The sequence below is a fragment of the Brachyistius frenatus genome, unplaced genomic scaffold (genome assembly GCF_029030835.1).
Source record: "Brachyistius frenatus isolate BFR_SWC_R1_liver_20210118 unplaced genomic scaffold, ASM2903083v1 Contig_215, whole genome shotgun sequence".
Classification (NCBI taxonomy): Eukaryota; Metazoa; Chordata; class Actinopteri; family Embiotocidae; genus Brachyistius; species Brachyistius frenatus.
In genome coordinates this window covers 507379-522805 of record NW_027210814.1, presented here as the reverse complement: position 1 = coordinate 522805, position 15427 = coordinate 507379, and the positions used below count along the sequence as shown (strand labels likewise).

The following is a 15427-nucleotide window of genomic DNA, read 5'->3' as shown; positions in this document are numbered from 1 at the left end:
TGGCTACACTTTTTTTTTTCCAGTGGGGACCTGAGTAAATGTATTTAAAGACTGTGGTGCAACTTTGAGCCCACAGACCATCTGCCGATGATGTTGAATAAGCCAGTGGGTTTTAAATGCTGAATAAATCAGAGGGAACCCACATTTCACCCTCCAAGTTGTTAAATCAAGATTTATCATCCATCTAGTTACACAATTTGGTACAGCTGCCTGAACAAATGCTGGAAAGTGACTTTTGTATGTGGGATGTTATTTGCTGTAAGAAACACAATCTTTTATATGTTTGTGCATCTCTTGGGGTTTTAATTGTTGAATTTTCCTGCTCTGTGAAATAACTAGAAAACAAAATATCTTTAAAATAGCATCAAGCCAATTAAAAGGAATAACTGACCGAAATGCAAATGACAGCATGTTAACACGCTTACAATGATATAGCTGATGGGATACTTCCCAGGCATTACATTTACACTGTTCACAAGCTTTAAGTTGCTTGTTAGCAGGTTAGCATTACACGCACAGTGCGGCCGAGCATGATTGAAATGTGAAAAGATAAAACTGAACTAAAATTTTGACGGTGCTCGATGGACAGGAAAATAATGACCATATTTATTTACAGTTCAGCCTAAAGGGGACATGATTGTGCAAATCAAATGTCAAGACAACCACGTCAATAGTTGAAACATTTGTCTGATAAATTAAACAACACAAAAATCAGGCTAATGGTGGAATTTGTTGAAAAGTCAGGGGACCATTAGAGTCAGTTAGATTCATTCTCTGCAGACCATGAACGTTTAATTAACCATGATAATGCACAGCAAGTATTCCTACATGAGTAGGGATTTCACAATCATGACATTTTAGTTGATTAATTGTTATCCAAATAATTGTGATTATATTGTCGATTTTTATGCTGCTATTATAGTACATACTTTAGTAATACATGTTATGAAGAAGAAGAGCTATTGATTGGCATTGAACATTGGAAAATATGAATAAAAATGACATTTCTGTTTTCTTTTCAGGCTTTGTAAACAGAAATTGCCGTGGGCAGATATCACAGAGTAAACAAATTACTAAAATATACAAAGAAATTACTGACAATGACAAGTACCAATAATGTTTTATGAGTTCAAAGTTGTGTACCATTAAACTACAGCAACAGAAGAGGGCATAACAAGATGACACTATTTAAAGAGCACCAGTCAAACTTCCAACGAGGGAAAACAAAATTAAAATACGTGGGTTTAATGACCTTTCTGTTAGTTTCATCCAGCTGTTTTTATACAGATGAACGGACACAATTCCAACAATTATGCAAAATAATTGCAGTCGGGCAATTATGTAATAACTGTGACAGGCCAACATGCCAGTGGCTTTGTAAACACAATTTCTGACCAAGCTGCTTGCTAAAATTAGCAACTTGTGCTAACTTTCCTAAATTACTCATAGATAGCAACTTGGCTGGTCCTTCATTTTATTTCTTTTTTAAATCATTATTTATAACAAAAGAAAATTGAAAAAACATACTTTTGTTTTCAAGACAACGAATGTTTCTTTGCGAGTTGTAATGCATAATCAAATTCAAAGCACACAATGAGTGGAAGCATCCATTTATATGCTTAATTCATTGAGTTTTACAAGGGAGGCACAGAGTCACAGGTCAGCACTTTCTTTTTAATTCCTTGGGTGGGAGAACCTTTTTCGATGAGTACCGCTGTGGTGGTTAGAGGCTGGCAGCAATAACCCACTTTACTTTCTCTGGCAGCTTTGATGATGGGAGATTGTTGCCAGAGGCAACCAGTGGCTCAGATGTAGAGGGAAGAGATGACTGGTCATTCTGTTCACATTAGCATTACAGCTGATGAGTGTGTGTGTGTGTGTGCGTGTGTGTGTGCGTGTGTGTGTGTGCGTGTGTGTGTGTGTGTGTGTGTGTGTGTGTGTGTGCGTGTGCGTGCGTGTGTGCGTGCGTGCGTGTGTGTGTGTGTGTGTGTGTGTGTGTGTGTGTGTGTGTGTGTGTGTGTGTGTGTGTGTGTGTGTGCGCGTGCGTGTCTGTGTGTGTGTGTGTGATGAGTCTGGATGTGTGAAGAAACATAAAATCAAGTGTGAAAGGTAAAGACATATTTTTTTGGCCAAGAGGGAAAAAGAAGGGAGGAAATAAAAAGAAAGACATCAAGGTTGTTTGTAAGCATGTACAAACAGACTCATTCCTTTTTTATCTGTCTACACACAAATACTTCCGAGTATGTCAGTCACTGTCTGTGCAGCTTAATGTCCTCCCAGCTTTTCTCATGGATATTTATACGTCTAAACTTAAGGGAGGATTCAGACATGTTCGCTCTGCTCAGAGAAGTGAGGTTCACTGCCGCCACAGCCACTGCAGCAAGGTCATTCGAACACACACATAAACGCACACACCATCCACCAGAGACAACTCTATGTAACCAGAAACAACAGACACACACACACACACACACACACACACACACACACACACACACACACACACACACACACACACACACACACACACACACACACACACACACACTCACACTGCCGGCCAGTTCAGATGGGTCACAGTTCCTCACCAGGGAAATGGCCAAGTGGCTGCCCTTTCCTGTGATGCCACGCTCACATTTACAGAGAAAACATAGCTGCAACAGGGAGGTGACGACTTGCTCATCTACAGTAACAACCAGGGGAAGATAATACAGGACAAGTTGGGAGTCAGAGTCCCCCTTATATTATTACTGCCTGAAAGGTAAGCTGACTGAAGGACAGTAGGTGAAGACAAAGGAGACATTGAATGAGTGCTGAGACGAGAAAAATACACACCATTAAGCCAAATTGAAAACCTGTCTAGATTTCGATTAGCAGAAGGAAATAAGCACGAAACTTTGTCAGTGGAAGCAATTTAGATCTATAAAATAGCCTTCTGGGAAAGCTTTATCACTGGTGATGCGCAGTATTTGCCAGTTCGGTTTCACTACGGGGACAAGGGAGACAGCTGTGAGGAATGCAGGTTGTAATCACCTGCCCTGCAGCTTTAAATATGAATAAAGGAAACAAGCAAAAAATACAACCTCACAGAAATTATGTATACGCACCCCGGGCAGTCAACTCAACCTCACATTACGTGCAACTGCAAACAAATGAAAACGTGCAAATCCAGAGCGGTCGCTGGGCCTTCACGGTAGATCCCAGCAGACAGACATGTTTAGGAGAAATGCCCGGTGAGTAAGTGCACATTAATCTGCGCATCACTCAGGGTTGAGGACACAGTTCAACTTTCTTGCAGAGCTTCTCTAGAGCTGGGGCTTAATGTAATGTTGATCAGGGAAAGCTTTCTCTGGTGAGGGCTAGATTCTACTTACTACATAATTCAACATGTGGATGACTCAATTAGCAGGATGCCTCTGCAAGATTTACATTTTGCTGTCTGCGGCGGGCTATGCACTCTGGAAATTTCTACTAATAGCGCAGTGTGCTGGAGCTAACTGGGTAGGTTGCAGCTCCGTCAGTTTTGGGTTGTGCAAACTCTCTGCTGGTGCTTGAGTAAATAGAAGTGAAAGTGTGAAGTGAGCTTGAATGTGTTGCTCACTGCGGGGAGGATTAAGCATGAGCATGGTCACAAAAGCATTAAGAATGAAAGAAAACAAAAGGCTGCCCCTGTTGAAGGTGCTTCTCACAACCCAGTCAGTGTTGATCCAAACAAATCTTATGTGTTTGCTCCTGCTAGTCATTTTTTAGGCTGGTTCGAGTGCCAACATTCAAACTCTGGTGTTTCTGTGGTGGGAATGCAAAGAGGACCGACTGTATGATTGTGTTGTAGCAGTATTGGGAGGTTGACTAAGACTAGGTATTGTTCAAAAGATTTTTGATAACATCACAATACCTAAACTTCAGTATTGATTCCTGAACAATACTTTTTTTCAATACCAATGGTATAAAATCAATTATAAGAAATAAAAATGATACTTCACATTAGGGTAAACATCTTTAGTTTTCATGCAGCTAAGAGGGGGAGAGTTTAACCCAGGTGGTTTTCTGTCACGACACTTAATAGATTCCCCTAAATGTCTTACATACAAGTTATCACTAGACACTACAATTAAGATGTTCAAAAGTACGACTGTAGTTTGTTGGCTGCATACAGAGAGGCCTCCAGTCACTGCAGCACAGCCAACTCAGACAGGTATGTGGCCAAAAATGTGTTTAAAAAGGGTGAAATAGGGTGTATTGAAATGGAGGTATTTAATCTACATGGGCAGGCTGCCAAAGTAAAGGCTACGTATTGTAAATGCTGTGGCTCACTGACACGGTTGAGATTTACTCCAGCATAAATGAAACAACAGTTATGGTAAGTAATGAAATTTGGGACTGGATTTTTCATTAGTACATAGCACCAAAGCAATTTGGTCAGTGCAATAAGAGTATCGAAGGTCGACAATCAGCCCCACACTGACATTCATGACTTCCACAGCTAAATTGTATGCAGTTATTTATCGCTGATTTTATCTCTTACATAGACATCAGGTGTTTTAAATTCAAATTCAGTAAAACATAAGTACTGACACTAGAAGTCAACTACTTCCTCCATCACACTGCAAACAATTCACCTCATACATCAGATATTTGTGATTAATAGTGCTCGTAATCAAATATTTGACAACCAGCGAGGATGAATAAAGCCACAAAGTGCACTGAAGTGCAACGTGACTTGATGTGCGAGTTACCAAAGTAAACTTTGTTTTGATTTTACCCACACAGAGTTACAGGATACCACCTCTCCAAAAGTGTTCAATAAATGATGCACCTGTTGGTCCCTTTAAATGAATGTTTTTGATCTAATAACACAGCAAACTAAATAGGAACCAAGTTATCTTCATGTGCTGGTGTATTGTACTGTACACTTGTGAGGGTTTAAGGGTCGGGTCATGCACACTGTCCAACAACATCTGAAGGCCTAAGGGGTTAAAAACTGGTTGAAATGGCTGCAGTCTAAAAGTTGGGTGAAAAGAAAAGACTGAAAGTTTTCCAATTTTAGGGCAAACGGTGTACCTTCTTAGACCGTTTTCCCTGGTGGACATTTGTGGTTTTGTACTCAGTTGCTCACATGACTAGAATGAGAAATAGCTGCATGAAGAAGGAAACAAATTAAAAGTTCTGTCCTGGATCTATCTGGGGTCTCTCTTACCTCTGCACTACTGGCCAATCAAAGCATTAAAGTTAGGGTTGACAGTTTTTTTCTTTTTTTGGGGCGTCAGTGGGCATAAATTCAGCATTAACCTTTCAACATATTTTAATTCAAGTAACTTGAGACAACATTAGACTTATGCACCACTCTTGGCTCCAACTGGCTGTTCTACAAATTCACATGCCCGTGCATATCCTTTCAGTTATTTTGCTGATTCAAGGACAGAAAATCCTGGAGAAAAAGTTGCTATTCCAGCATTACCATTAGCTGCGTGCACTGTACAGCTAGCCCCAATACAGGAGGCCAGACTTATCAAAAAGAGAGTCTAAAATAGAGTCTGACAGTAAGAGCAATCAAGGGTGTACTGGGAAATAAATTCAGCCCTGGACTTATCCACTGGCACAGAGCGCACTCTCATGAGCACCCTGAATGGCAGGCATACGGAGAGGGACGGTAAATACTTTATGGATTTTTTTGACGGTCCACCGCCTCACTGTTGGAGCGGCCCACCAGGATCTGTCCCAGTATGTCTGATGTCACTGAACACAATAAAATATGTGTCAATATTGGTGAAGCGTTTCAGGAGAAGGATCATTTCAGGGAGATCATTGCAATAGAAGTCATTTCAAATTCTGGTGGGTTGTTTTCTGCCTTTTCCAGAACTGCCTGCCCCATCTTTAAGTGGGCGTAAATGTCGGATTGTCAGTTTTAGAAAGTTACTGACATTGTCAGACACAGCACTTCTTATCCAACGTGACGAGGGAGTTTCCAAAACTATTCCACAATCCATCAAGCACTCCTAAAGAAGCTTACCAGTAGCTCAATTCAAAAATATCCAAGTGATGATGGAGTCAGACTATAAGCATTCACAATGTTTTGAAAGGACACACACCACCCCTTTCAGCCAAAGAGACATTGTGGTGTGTTCCTACGCATCACTTCAACAGATTGAAATGTAAGTAAAAGACTTTGTGAAATACTTTGAACTCAAAGCTTTTTTACAGCTGTGAACATCTGGTCGCTCACAACGGAATATGAGCATGATGTTTGCCTGCATTATATAAATTAGGCAGCGCAGACCTCAGACGCTCTCAAAGGGGCTTTTCTCCATTCAGACCGTCTAAACAGCATGTCTGAGGCTGTCACGCTAGAAACAACAGTTGTGAATGAGAAAAGAGCCACTTTGTTTGAAATGTGATGATTCTGCTGTGACGGTATTACTGGACAGACACAGACACTGGCGGAGCATTTTGTTTCCAGTTTACACTTTGCGAATCCCTTCAACTTTGGATCCTCAACGGTGTTGGAAGGCTTTCAGACATTCAAATTATGTTTTCATATTTTGAATTATCGTAACTGCACCCAAAGATGATTTGGAACTACATTTGCAGCCCAACAAGCTGAGGTTTGCAGCTGAGCATTGCTGATGGGAGCAAAATGCTGAACTGAAAAATGGCTGTTCATTAGGAAACTTTATTCTCAGTTTTGTATTGGCACTTTACACATCTTTACTCACTCATTTTTTAAAAAAATTTTTTTTAGTTAATGCCACTTAAAAGTCGATTCTCCAGCAACACAGAGACCCAGACCAATCAGTAATTTCCGCCACTCTTCCCCTGCCTCACATGGTAAAGATCTGAAGCCCTCTGTCTGCAGTTCTTAATTCATAAATGTGATCTAACAAAGGTAAAGGGCAAATATTAACCATATATGCTGTTTATATTGCTTGTAATTGGGATGAAGTAAACATCTGTTGAGTATTTTAACACGTTTGTTTGATTGTGTTGAATTAATAACCCCAAAATGCAGCGGGTCCACCAGACCCACGAACACTGCCTGAATAACAAAAATATGAACACCATGCAAGGGTTAAGAGTAATACAATACACAGGGTTTTTGAAACACAAGACAATGCCATCTCTGCACAGTTCTAACTTTGGCTAACCTGGGCTGTATAGTGATGAAATAAAGGGATGAATCCTACCCGACCTCAGGGCCATGATGATGGAAAAGATGTACTCACCAGTCTCTACACTAAAACCTATGCTCAAATCGAACAAAATCTATAAAGCCTTTTTTTTAAACTCAAAAGAATTAGTTTAAACTTCACAAGTGAGTGACTAGTCTGACTTACAGTATATATTATATTGCTATGTTTACAACCTTTCCGAATGTAAACACCCATTAAACAAAATATGAAAATCATGCATACGTGTAGTCCATCAGTAGTAGCATGAGTGGGTGGTAGTTTGTAGTTGCTACAATGGTGCTGATGAAAACAAAAACTAATTATTCTCAGAGAGGAAGTCTTGCCTTGGTACGCAGATGAAAGTACGCACAACCGCTGAACGGAGGCTGTGTAAAACCAGAATTTGAGAGAAGGATAAACAGTAATTACTGTAGAAGTGGGTAAAATCCTTGTAATTGGTAAACAAACCTCTTTGCTTTCAAAGGTAAATGGGTTATGCTCACGGTTTTACCGAGCTGCATGAACATCACATGACTTCTTGAATTGCTGTGGCTATTACACTTAATCATGTTCGGTGAAATTGCCCAACATGGACATCATTCTTTAAGTCAGTGAGCTGCACCACAGATATAACACAGAAGAATCAATGGTTCACATCTGATCCACACTGAGGTAACATTTAAAAGCCCCTTGCCCTTGATTCAGACATCATCCCTCAGGGCTGGCATCGGTCCCAAACAGTATTCAGATAAACTGGCCTAAGCAGCACTTAATAGGTCTTATTTGTGATGCAATCTGTGCTCGGCTCGGTGTCGCAGGCAACTTCTCACAACTGGTCACACTGAGCGGCGACCTCTGGAGGGATTCTGGCCTTTGCCTGGGTGGGCGACAGCCTGCTACTGGGAGGCTTAAGATTGCAGCATCAATACAGACATTAGAATGAAAGAAGGATTAGCCCATGCTAGACTGGGTCTCGATGGACATTGCAGTGAAAAGCCATCTAAGCTAAGACGGCATTAGATCTAAAGTCGATGGAATCACTGCCGCTTGCTCGGGCGTAAGTGTGTGGGGCCACTTGGAGAACGGGAGTCACTGACAAGTTATTTGCAGGCTGAGCAAAATGAAAAGCACCTAAATGAGGCGTGTTTCAAGGAGGGAGGAAAGAGTTAATACGTATTCAAGAGGACAATTTCTCTGCGTCATGATTGAATTTTATGCCTAATTGATTTGGCTTCTTATCTAAATAAAAACTCCAAATTGGTTGTATTCTCAACAAATAAACATGATCATAAACATTACCCAGACACCACCCCGACATCCACACACACACGTAAACAACTGAGGAGGAGCAGATTTCGGGAAAAAAAAAAAAAAAAGGAACAACATCAATAATATAGGATAATAAGATGTCCCCCCGCCCACTCTGCGCATTTGCTGCCATGTGCCATTTTGCACAATCTTCAAAGTCTGAACACTACACCCCCTACAGCTGTGTTGCCTCAATCAATTTCTCCTGACGTGAAGAGGCGAGGGAGAGAGAAAGAGAGGGAGAGGAGAGGAGAGGAAGAAGAAGAAGCCGATTCTTCACGGCTCCTCAGAAGTAGGGCAAGGATATTCCCTGAAGGGGGCTGGAGGGGGGGGGGGGGGCAGCCGCATGCTTGAGTTGTCTGATTGGCTGGGTGCGAGGTGATGTCACTTTTGACAGTTCGAGGGGCATTGCGGTGGAAAGACTAACAACTCAAGGTTCAAGACATAATGACAGAAACTTTCCAGACATCATCAGTAAAGCTCCCCATATTAGATGCTCCACACCGCAGATCATTTCACATCAAAGGGGATTTTGTTGTCGAGTGCAGCGGCCTTAAATCAAAAACTCACTTCAAATCCGTCTAATTATATAGAGCGTTCCCTACTGTGCTTTAAAGTCTTAAGCCTCTGGATGGCGAGTGAGATCAGAAAGGATGAAACCGTATAAAATACAAAAACGGGGGATCCGAGTTCTCCTTATTCGATTGACTCGTCAAGTCATTCACTTCTGCACGTCTCTCGTCGCCACCATTTACATGAAAAACGCCCTCTTGAAAGGCAATTAGCGGCGAAAAATGGAAGTAAAAACCATCTTCTCCACGTAACCATTTCACGGCGGTGTGAGCGACCGGCTTTGACACACTCACCAGACGCGCAGTCCTCCTCGTCCGCCCCGTTCTCACAGTCTTTCTCCCCGTCACATCGCCATGACAACGACACACACTTGTTGGTGGATCCCCCGCAGTCAAATTTCTCTGGAGGGCACGTCTGTTTGCCTGTGGGCATGGATAAAAAGGAAGATAGGGAGATTACTGCAGACGGTTTTATGATGCCATAAAGGCTGCAGCGAAAACAACTACAAAACACCGCTGGACTCGATTTTCAATCGGCCCCACGATGCACTTAAAACTCGTCCAAAGCTCCACCGCTGCCCAATTGATTTTACTGTCTGGGCTGCGACATGCAGAGAAATCTTGAAATACAGCAAATGCACAGTTGGCTGTAAAGCAAAGGAACAACCCAGCCCACATACCCCCTCCCCCCCACCACCACCCCACCCCACCCCACCACCTACCCTCCTCCTTTCCCTGCCAATCTGCTCTAGTTGGCACGGGTTCGGTTTGATCCAGATTACAGTGCGTTTAATATGAAGCATGTTGTTAATTATCCATATTTGCTTACAGTGCAGCCTTAAGTCTCCCAGGATGAAATCAAGGGGTCAGCCTGCATGGCCGATCATTTATCTTTTTTAAGATTTAAGGACAGTTTACAAAAACTTTTGGACACAGGAGTCAGATCAACTAAAGTACCCCTTCAAAAACACCACTTCTCATGTTACAAATGCTTTCATGTGAATTTTTAAATGATTTTAGACTGAATGTTATTGAACACTATAAACTATATCACCACAGATATTGTTATAATAATGTTTTCGTGCAATCTTTGGCGTTTTGATCACATTGGTCAAGTCTGTGATTGTATACTTCCCCTTTCACCACTGTTTATCTGTTACTTTAAGCTAAATATTTCAACCATTTATTCAAATTTGCCATCTATTTGAACTGTTTATTCATTACTTTGAGCTAAATACAGCTAATTATTGGCTATAGCTTTAGCTTTTTACCTGATAACTCCCTTTCACGCACTCAAAACAGGATATATTCTAGGGTATATTCTTTCATCAAATTGTAATTTCCATTTTCTAAAAATCACTTCAACTTCTTTCCGTCGTTCCACCGGCTCCCCGTCGGATGCAGAATTGTGTCATAGCGTTTTAGTAAATCACCACCCTTCACAGCTACACATCAAGGTTAGCATTCAGCAGCCAGTGTTGAGACAGCATTGTTACGGCTGACAAACACTGCTGTAACACGATGTAATGAGTGTGACGGATGAGAACACGCTCCATAATGCAAACCATTTATGAGGTTATAGCAGAATCTCTGACGTGGTCACGAGCAATGTAGGTGTTAATTGTATTGTGGGTAATTGGATCAGACAGGAAGAAAGTGTGCCAAGCCGTCTTTCCACACAAAGTACAGCTGTTCATGTGGAAACACATTAGTTAGAACATTTATGTTAAAACTCAATTCTTTTTGATATAATGCAAATCCAATATGCAGAGATTTAATTATTAAATGAGGTGCTGTATATCTTTCAACTACAGAGTGTATTTAAGCTTTCATTTGTAATGTTTTTCCCCTCGGTCTGAATAGTTTTAATGTTATATTTTTTTGAATTAACGAGAGTATAAATTCATGATATGTTGTATCAGTGTCAGTACCATTTAGCTATCCAAAGAGAACTCAGTACATTCCAGCTGTTCAGGGTTACAAAGATCCCTTTCTTCCAAGTCAGAATAATACTGCTGATTTGCTTTGTAACAGACTGAATACCAAATCTTTTGCTGCTAATACAAATACCCATATTTGAGATTGATATATTGACGGATGTTACAAGTTGTTGATGTAATTTCCTGTTTCAATGTTCTAATGATGTTAGGTTATAATCTTCAAATCAATCAAAACATAAATCTGAAACAAACACTTACAAGGATTCCTTAAACTGGATCATTCAAGACAAAGGACATTATACAGTTAAAATATCACTTGTCAGTTATCTCTGGTGAGGAAACTACATAATGACAACACAAGAACTAAAGGACCTCAAACACGTATTGATGTTCTTTTCTTTTTTCTTTTTCTTTTTTTTTTTTTTTACTTCTTTGGCATTTTACTACTGTGACAGCGTAGGTCCAGGCAGGAATCATGGTGTGAGAACAATTATTAAAGGTCCCATTAGGGAACCAAACCAGGGAAGCTGCCATTATACAGAATGCTATGTACCACCAGGATCTATTGTGTTACATTTTATTCATGTGGCAGATGCCTTTGTGACTTATTAGAGCATAGTTGCATATAAAAGAAACAACAGGTAGATAGGATAAAAACTGAAACAGCTAACAGAGGTTTATCTTTAACAATTTAAAGGGAAGAGTGAAGTTGCATACTGACTACTTGGGTGTTAGCCTGCTGCAAAAGGTGTTTAGTCACGCTGCCGTTCTGATTTCAGGGTGGGAAAGAGCAATCAATCTGGATTTGATTCTACAATTGTGGGGCCAAGGCAGAAATGAGTGAGACTGACCAAGATGTGCAACTGCAAGGTCCTTGGAATGACATGAGCCCAGTGTTTGACCAATGCTTGGAGAAAGGAAGCAGTGGTTCACTGCTCTGTAGCCCAGAACCAGAGTTTGAACATGATGTGAGCTGCAACAGGAAGTCAGTGTAGCGAAGCGAGAAGAAGAAGAGTGGTGTGATTTTTTTTTTTTTTTAATTTAAATGCAGAAATGCTGATATGAGGGATCTGGGATAAACTAGGCATAGGCCTGACACAGGTCAGCATCACTGAATTTCAGTTTTGGAAGAAGGTGTGATTTCAGCCATTTATATCTGCCTGTGTGTGCGACTGTCCTTGCAGCATAGCGGGGTGACAAAAGAGAAGCGGGGGGGTGAGGGGGGGCTGGAGAGGCAGCTGGTGCCTGGGGAGCAGTGAGAACGGCTGATGCAGGCAGACCCTGACCCCACAGAAAAAAATAAAAAAAACGATTGGACACTGCAGTCCTGCGAGGCTGTTCCTACAGCAAGGAACTCCTCTTCTCAGTCATACTTTAGCTTTGAACAAATTGCAGTGTGATGTGAGTGAACAAAAGATTACTGTAATTCATGCTTTGTCACATTCCTGACAGCTGTATCAAAGGAAAATGTTGTGATGCACAATGGTTTGCTGTTACGAAAAACAGCAGGGTGATAATAAATAAGTGGAGGAATGACGGAGTCAGCCTGCGCCACCTGCTTGGGACGTGTATTACCACGGCAAAAAACTATCAAGTCAAGATGTGTGACCGACTTTGATGTTGCCTGCGTCAGAGCTATATTTTTCATGCAAGCAACCGAGACAATTATGTCCTGCGATACGCTTTTCAGTCAAACACTTCTTCCCGCACACAACTGTCAGGGACTGATTAGTGGAGCATGTAAATAGGAGGAAATGATGAATCAAAATGAATGATTGCGGTTGAGTAATGTCTGAAAACCAGAAGTCAGACTGACTGCTCAGGGAGGAAACACAATGAACAAGAAAAGATGAAAGGGCCGAGGAGGTGGAATCTTTGAAAGAGGAAATAACATGCTGTCTTAGTGAATTTGAGTTCCGTGTTGAACCTGACAGAAAACAAGAAGCAGAGAAAATGAGAGAAAGGGTGGCAGAGGAAAGAGAAATATGGAGGGCAGCTTCAGAGCAAAAAGGAATCCATAAGAGAGGGGAGACACGCCAAGAGCCAAGATACTGTTTAAAGGGGAAAGGAGGAAGAGAGACAAACTGCTGCATGACCTTTCACATTCTTATCCTAACACAAAATCAAAGCCATCCATACCAAGTGGAGAGAGATTAAGGAGGAAAGGCAGGCAGAGCTCGGACTTGATCAGAATCTGAATCCAGCGAGCGGAAGACGAGCTGTCCTGTCCTTTCAATTGGTGACTCTTTAATGAAGCGCGTGCTCAGTTCCTCCCAAATCCAAACAAAGAAACCCGACAAAGTAGCGGTGCCTCACCACCTCATCGTGACAGCTACTGATTTGCGACACCTCCGATTTTATAACGACATGGGTTATAGGGTTTCTTTGCTTGAAAAGGAAGCAACTTAATCAAAGCCGATTACTCGCAGACAAACCCGACTGCCAGGCTGTTGTTTCCCATCAGAGTGAAAAATGAGGATTCATCTGCACTGTGGCGTTTTGGCAGAAGATCTGTTTCGAATTCATCACCTTTTACGAGACCCAAGGCGATGTTCCTTCTCAAAAGTGCAACAGTGTAATAGCTTTACTTTTCAATAGATAATCACGGTTGACCTTGTTACTACTGACAGCCTTTTACCTAAAACGTGGCTTTCAGTGGCCAAGTGAGGAAACTTCAATTTGTCAGTTGTCAGTGGGCATTTGGTATGATGCCTTGACAAAGGGAAGTCTAAGAAGTACTGTGGAGCTGGAAAATCTCTTATAATGTGCGGATAATAAACTGAAACTTCATACCAAATGTAAAACTAAACTTAACTTGGCCTGAAAGTTGTACTTTGCAGCCTGGTCGTGTAAATTAACGTCTTTTTTAAGTCTCTCAATTGATAATAAATGTGATATGTTCAATGGTGATTCATCCTGCAGTCAGTTCATGACAGCTTTTAGCGGATTTGAAAGTAAGCTTATTGCGACAGCTTGCGTTCTCTGTGTAGCCAGTCCCTTTAGTGACATGTTTCAATTAAACCCTAGAAATTATTCAAAATCTGAAGGACTCACAAAACCTATTTCAGAGTGATCTTGATCCTCTACTCCAACTGTCAGAGCCCAAAATACTTTGATGTCTGTGTACCTAAGTGTGCGTCCATTTGGGTCTGAATTGGTTCTCAGGCCTGTGCACCTGCGTGTGTCACTGTTGTGATTCTTGTGGTGAAGCAGATAAGTCAGCGGCTCTGGCTCAGAGCTAAAAGGGCTCAAAACGCTCCGATAACATGAGTCATTCTCAGATTCACTGCTTCATTAAACTGGGTTAGCGTGGCCGTGTCCCCCTCTTTGAATTATAGATCTGGTACAGCAGAGAACACGCTCGCGGCTCGCAGACTACAAGATGAGAAATTGTTATTTCCAGCAAACTGCATTAGCGAGTAATGCACTGTGGCGTGCACTGCTGCTTAGTATTAAGAGCTGTACCTGAGCTCACTGACTGTTACCTCATCAGCTAAACAACGCCAGGCTATTGTATTGCTTGTTTTAAATGTGTTTCAAATATTTGGCTGTCAAATCCCAGCAGCCACTGAGTGATGGGTCCATCCTGGTCAGATTTACAACTTCAAGTGAATTTAAACTCAGAACTTTCTTGCTGTTAACAGACAGATTTTTATTGAATTCAGTTATAATTCATGATTTTTTTTATTTATTTTTACGATGTTACTGTTACTTATCCCAGCAATCAGCTTTTCTCAAAAGAAATCCACAACTACTCTGACAGTAATCTTTCAAGCATGGCCAGTTTTCATTTCGATCCAGCTTCTCAAGTGTGAAGACCGGATGTTTTTTTTTTATCGAATGTGATTATAATCTGAATATTTTTGGGGTTATTGATAAAAGACCCAACTATTACTGTAGGTTTCAGAGAACTCTGATAGACATTTTCCAATTTTTCCAGACTAAATAACTACAGGTAATGAAAGTAATAGTTGAATGCGGCCATACTGTTAAAGCTTTAGTAAGTACTTTTATCACTGCTAACCCACACAAAGTTGCGTGGTCAGTGCCCACCATATTTATGTTAAATTTTCACTTCCCACGCCCTTACAAAAAAAACACACGGGTTTTCCATGTCCTCCGCATGGGACACGTGATCATATGGATGACACATGTTTACCACATAGATCATATGATGATTGCAACATATGATGACACGGGGAAACATGTGGAAAGGTTTTCACATGGGAATCTACATGGGCTTCACACATTACACCGTTAAAATGTTCCAAAACCACATGGTTCCCGTGGGAAAAATACATGTTTCGTGTTGACATGTGATTACATGAGTTTTTGCACATGTGCAGTGTTTTTCTGTCGGGGCCGGGCTGGTATCAAGTGGCAAAAAGCAAAAGAATCCTTATATGTTGTGATGATTTTTCTGAATCTCATTCTGAACTAC

General features: G+C 41.2%; 2 protein-coding genes across 5 annotated transcripts in view; both read right to left on the bottom strand.

The window, feature by feature from the left end:
* LOC138633300 (leptin receptor gene-related protein) overlaps positions 1-15427 on the bottom strand; it is a 174482-nt gene that overhangs the window by 75099 nt on the left and 83956 nt on the right. The gene's annotated exons all lie outside the window — the stretch shown is intronic.
* LOC138633332 (low-density lipoprotein receptor-related protein 8-like) overlaps positions 1-15427 on the bottom strand; it is an 82593-nt gene that overhangs the window by 34285 nt on the left and 32881 nt on the right. For 3 of the 4 annotated variants that reach the window (XM_069719499.1, XM_069719498.1, XM_069719500.1), the window contains exon 4: positions 9341-9469. The exons of the other annotated variant lie outside the window; for it this stretch is intronic. In XM_069719499.1, the coding sequence (XP_069575600.1) occupies positions 9341-9469 (129 nt within the window). The remainder of the gene's footprint in view (positions 1-9340; positions 9470-15427) is intronic. 4 annotated transcript variants of the gene reach the window in all.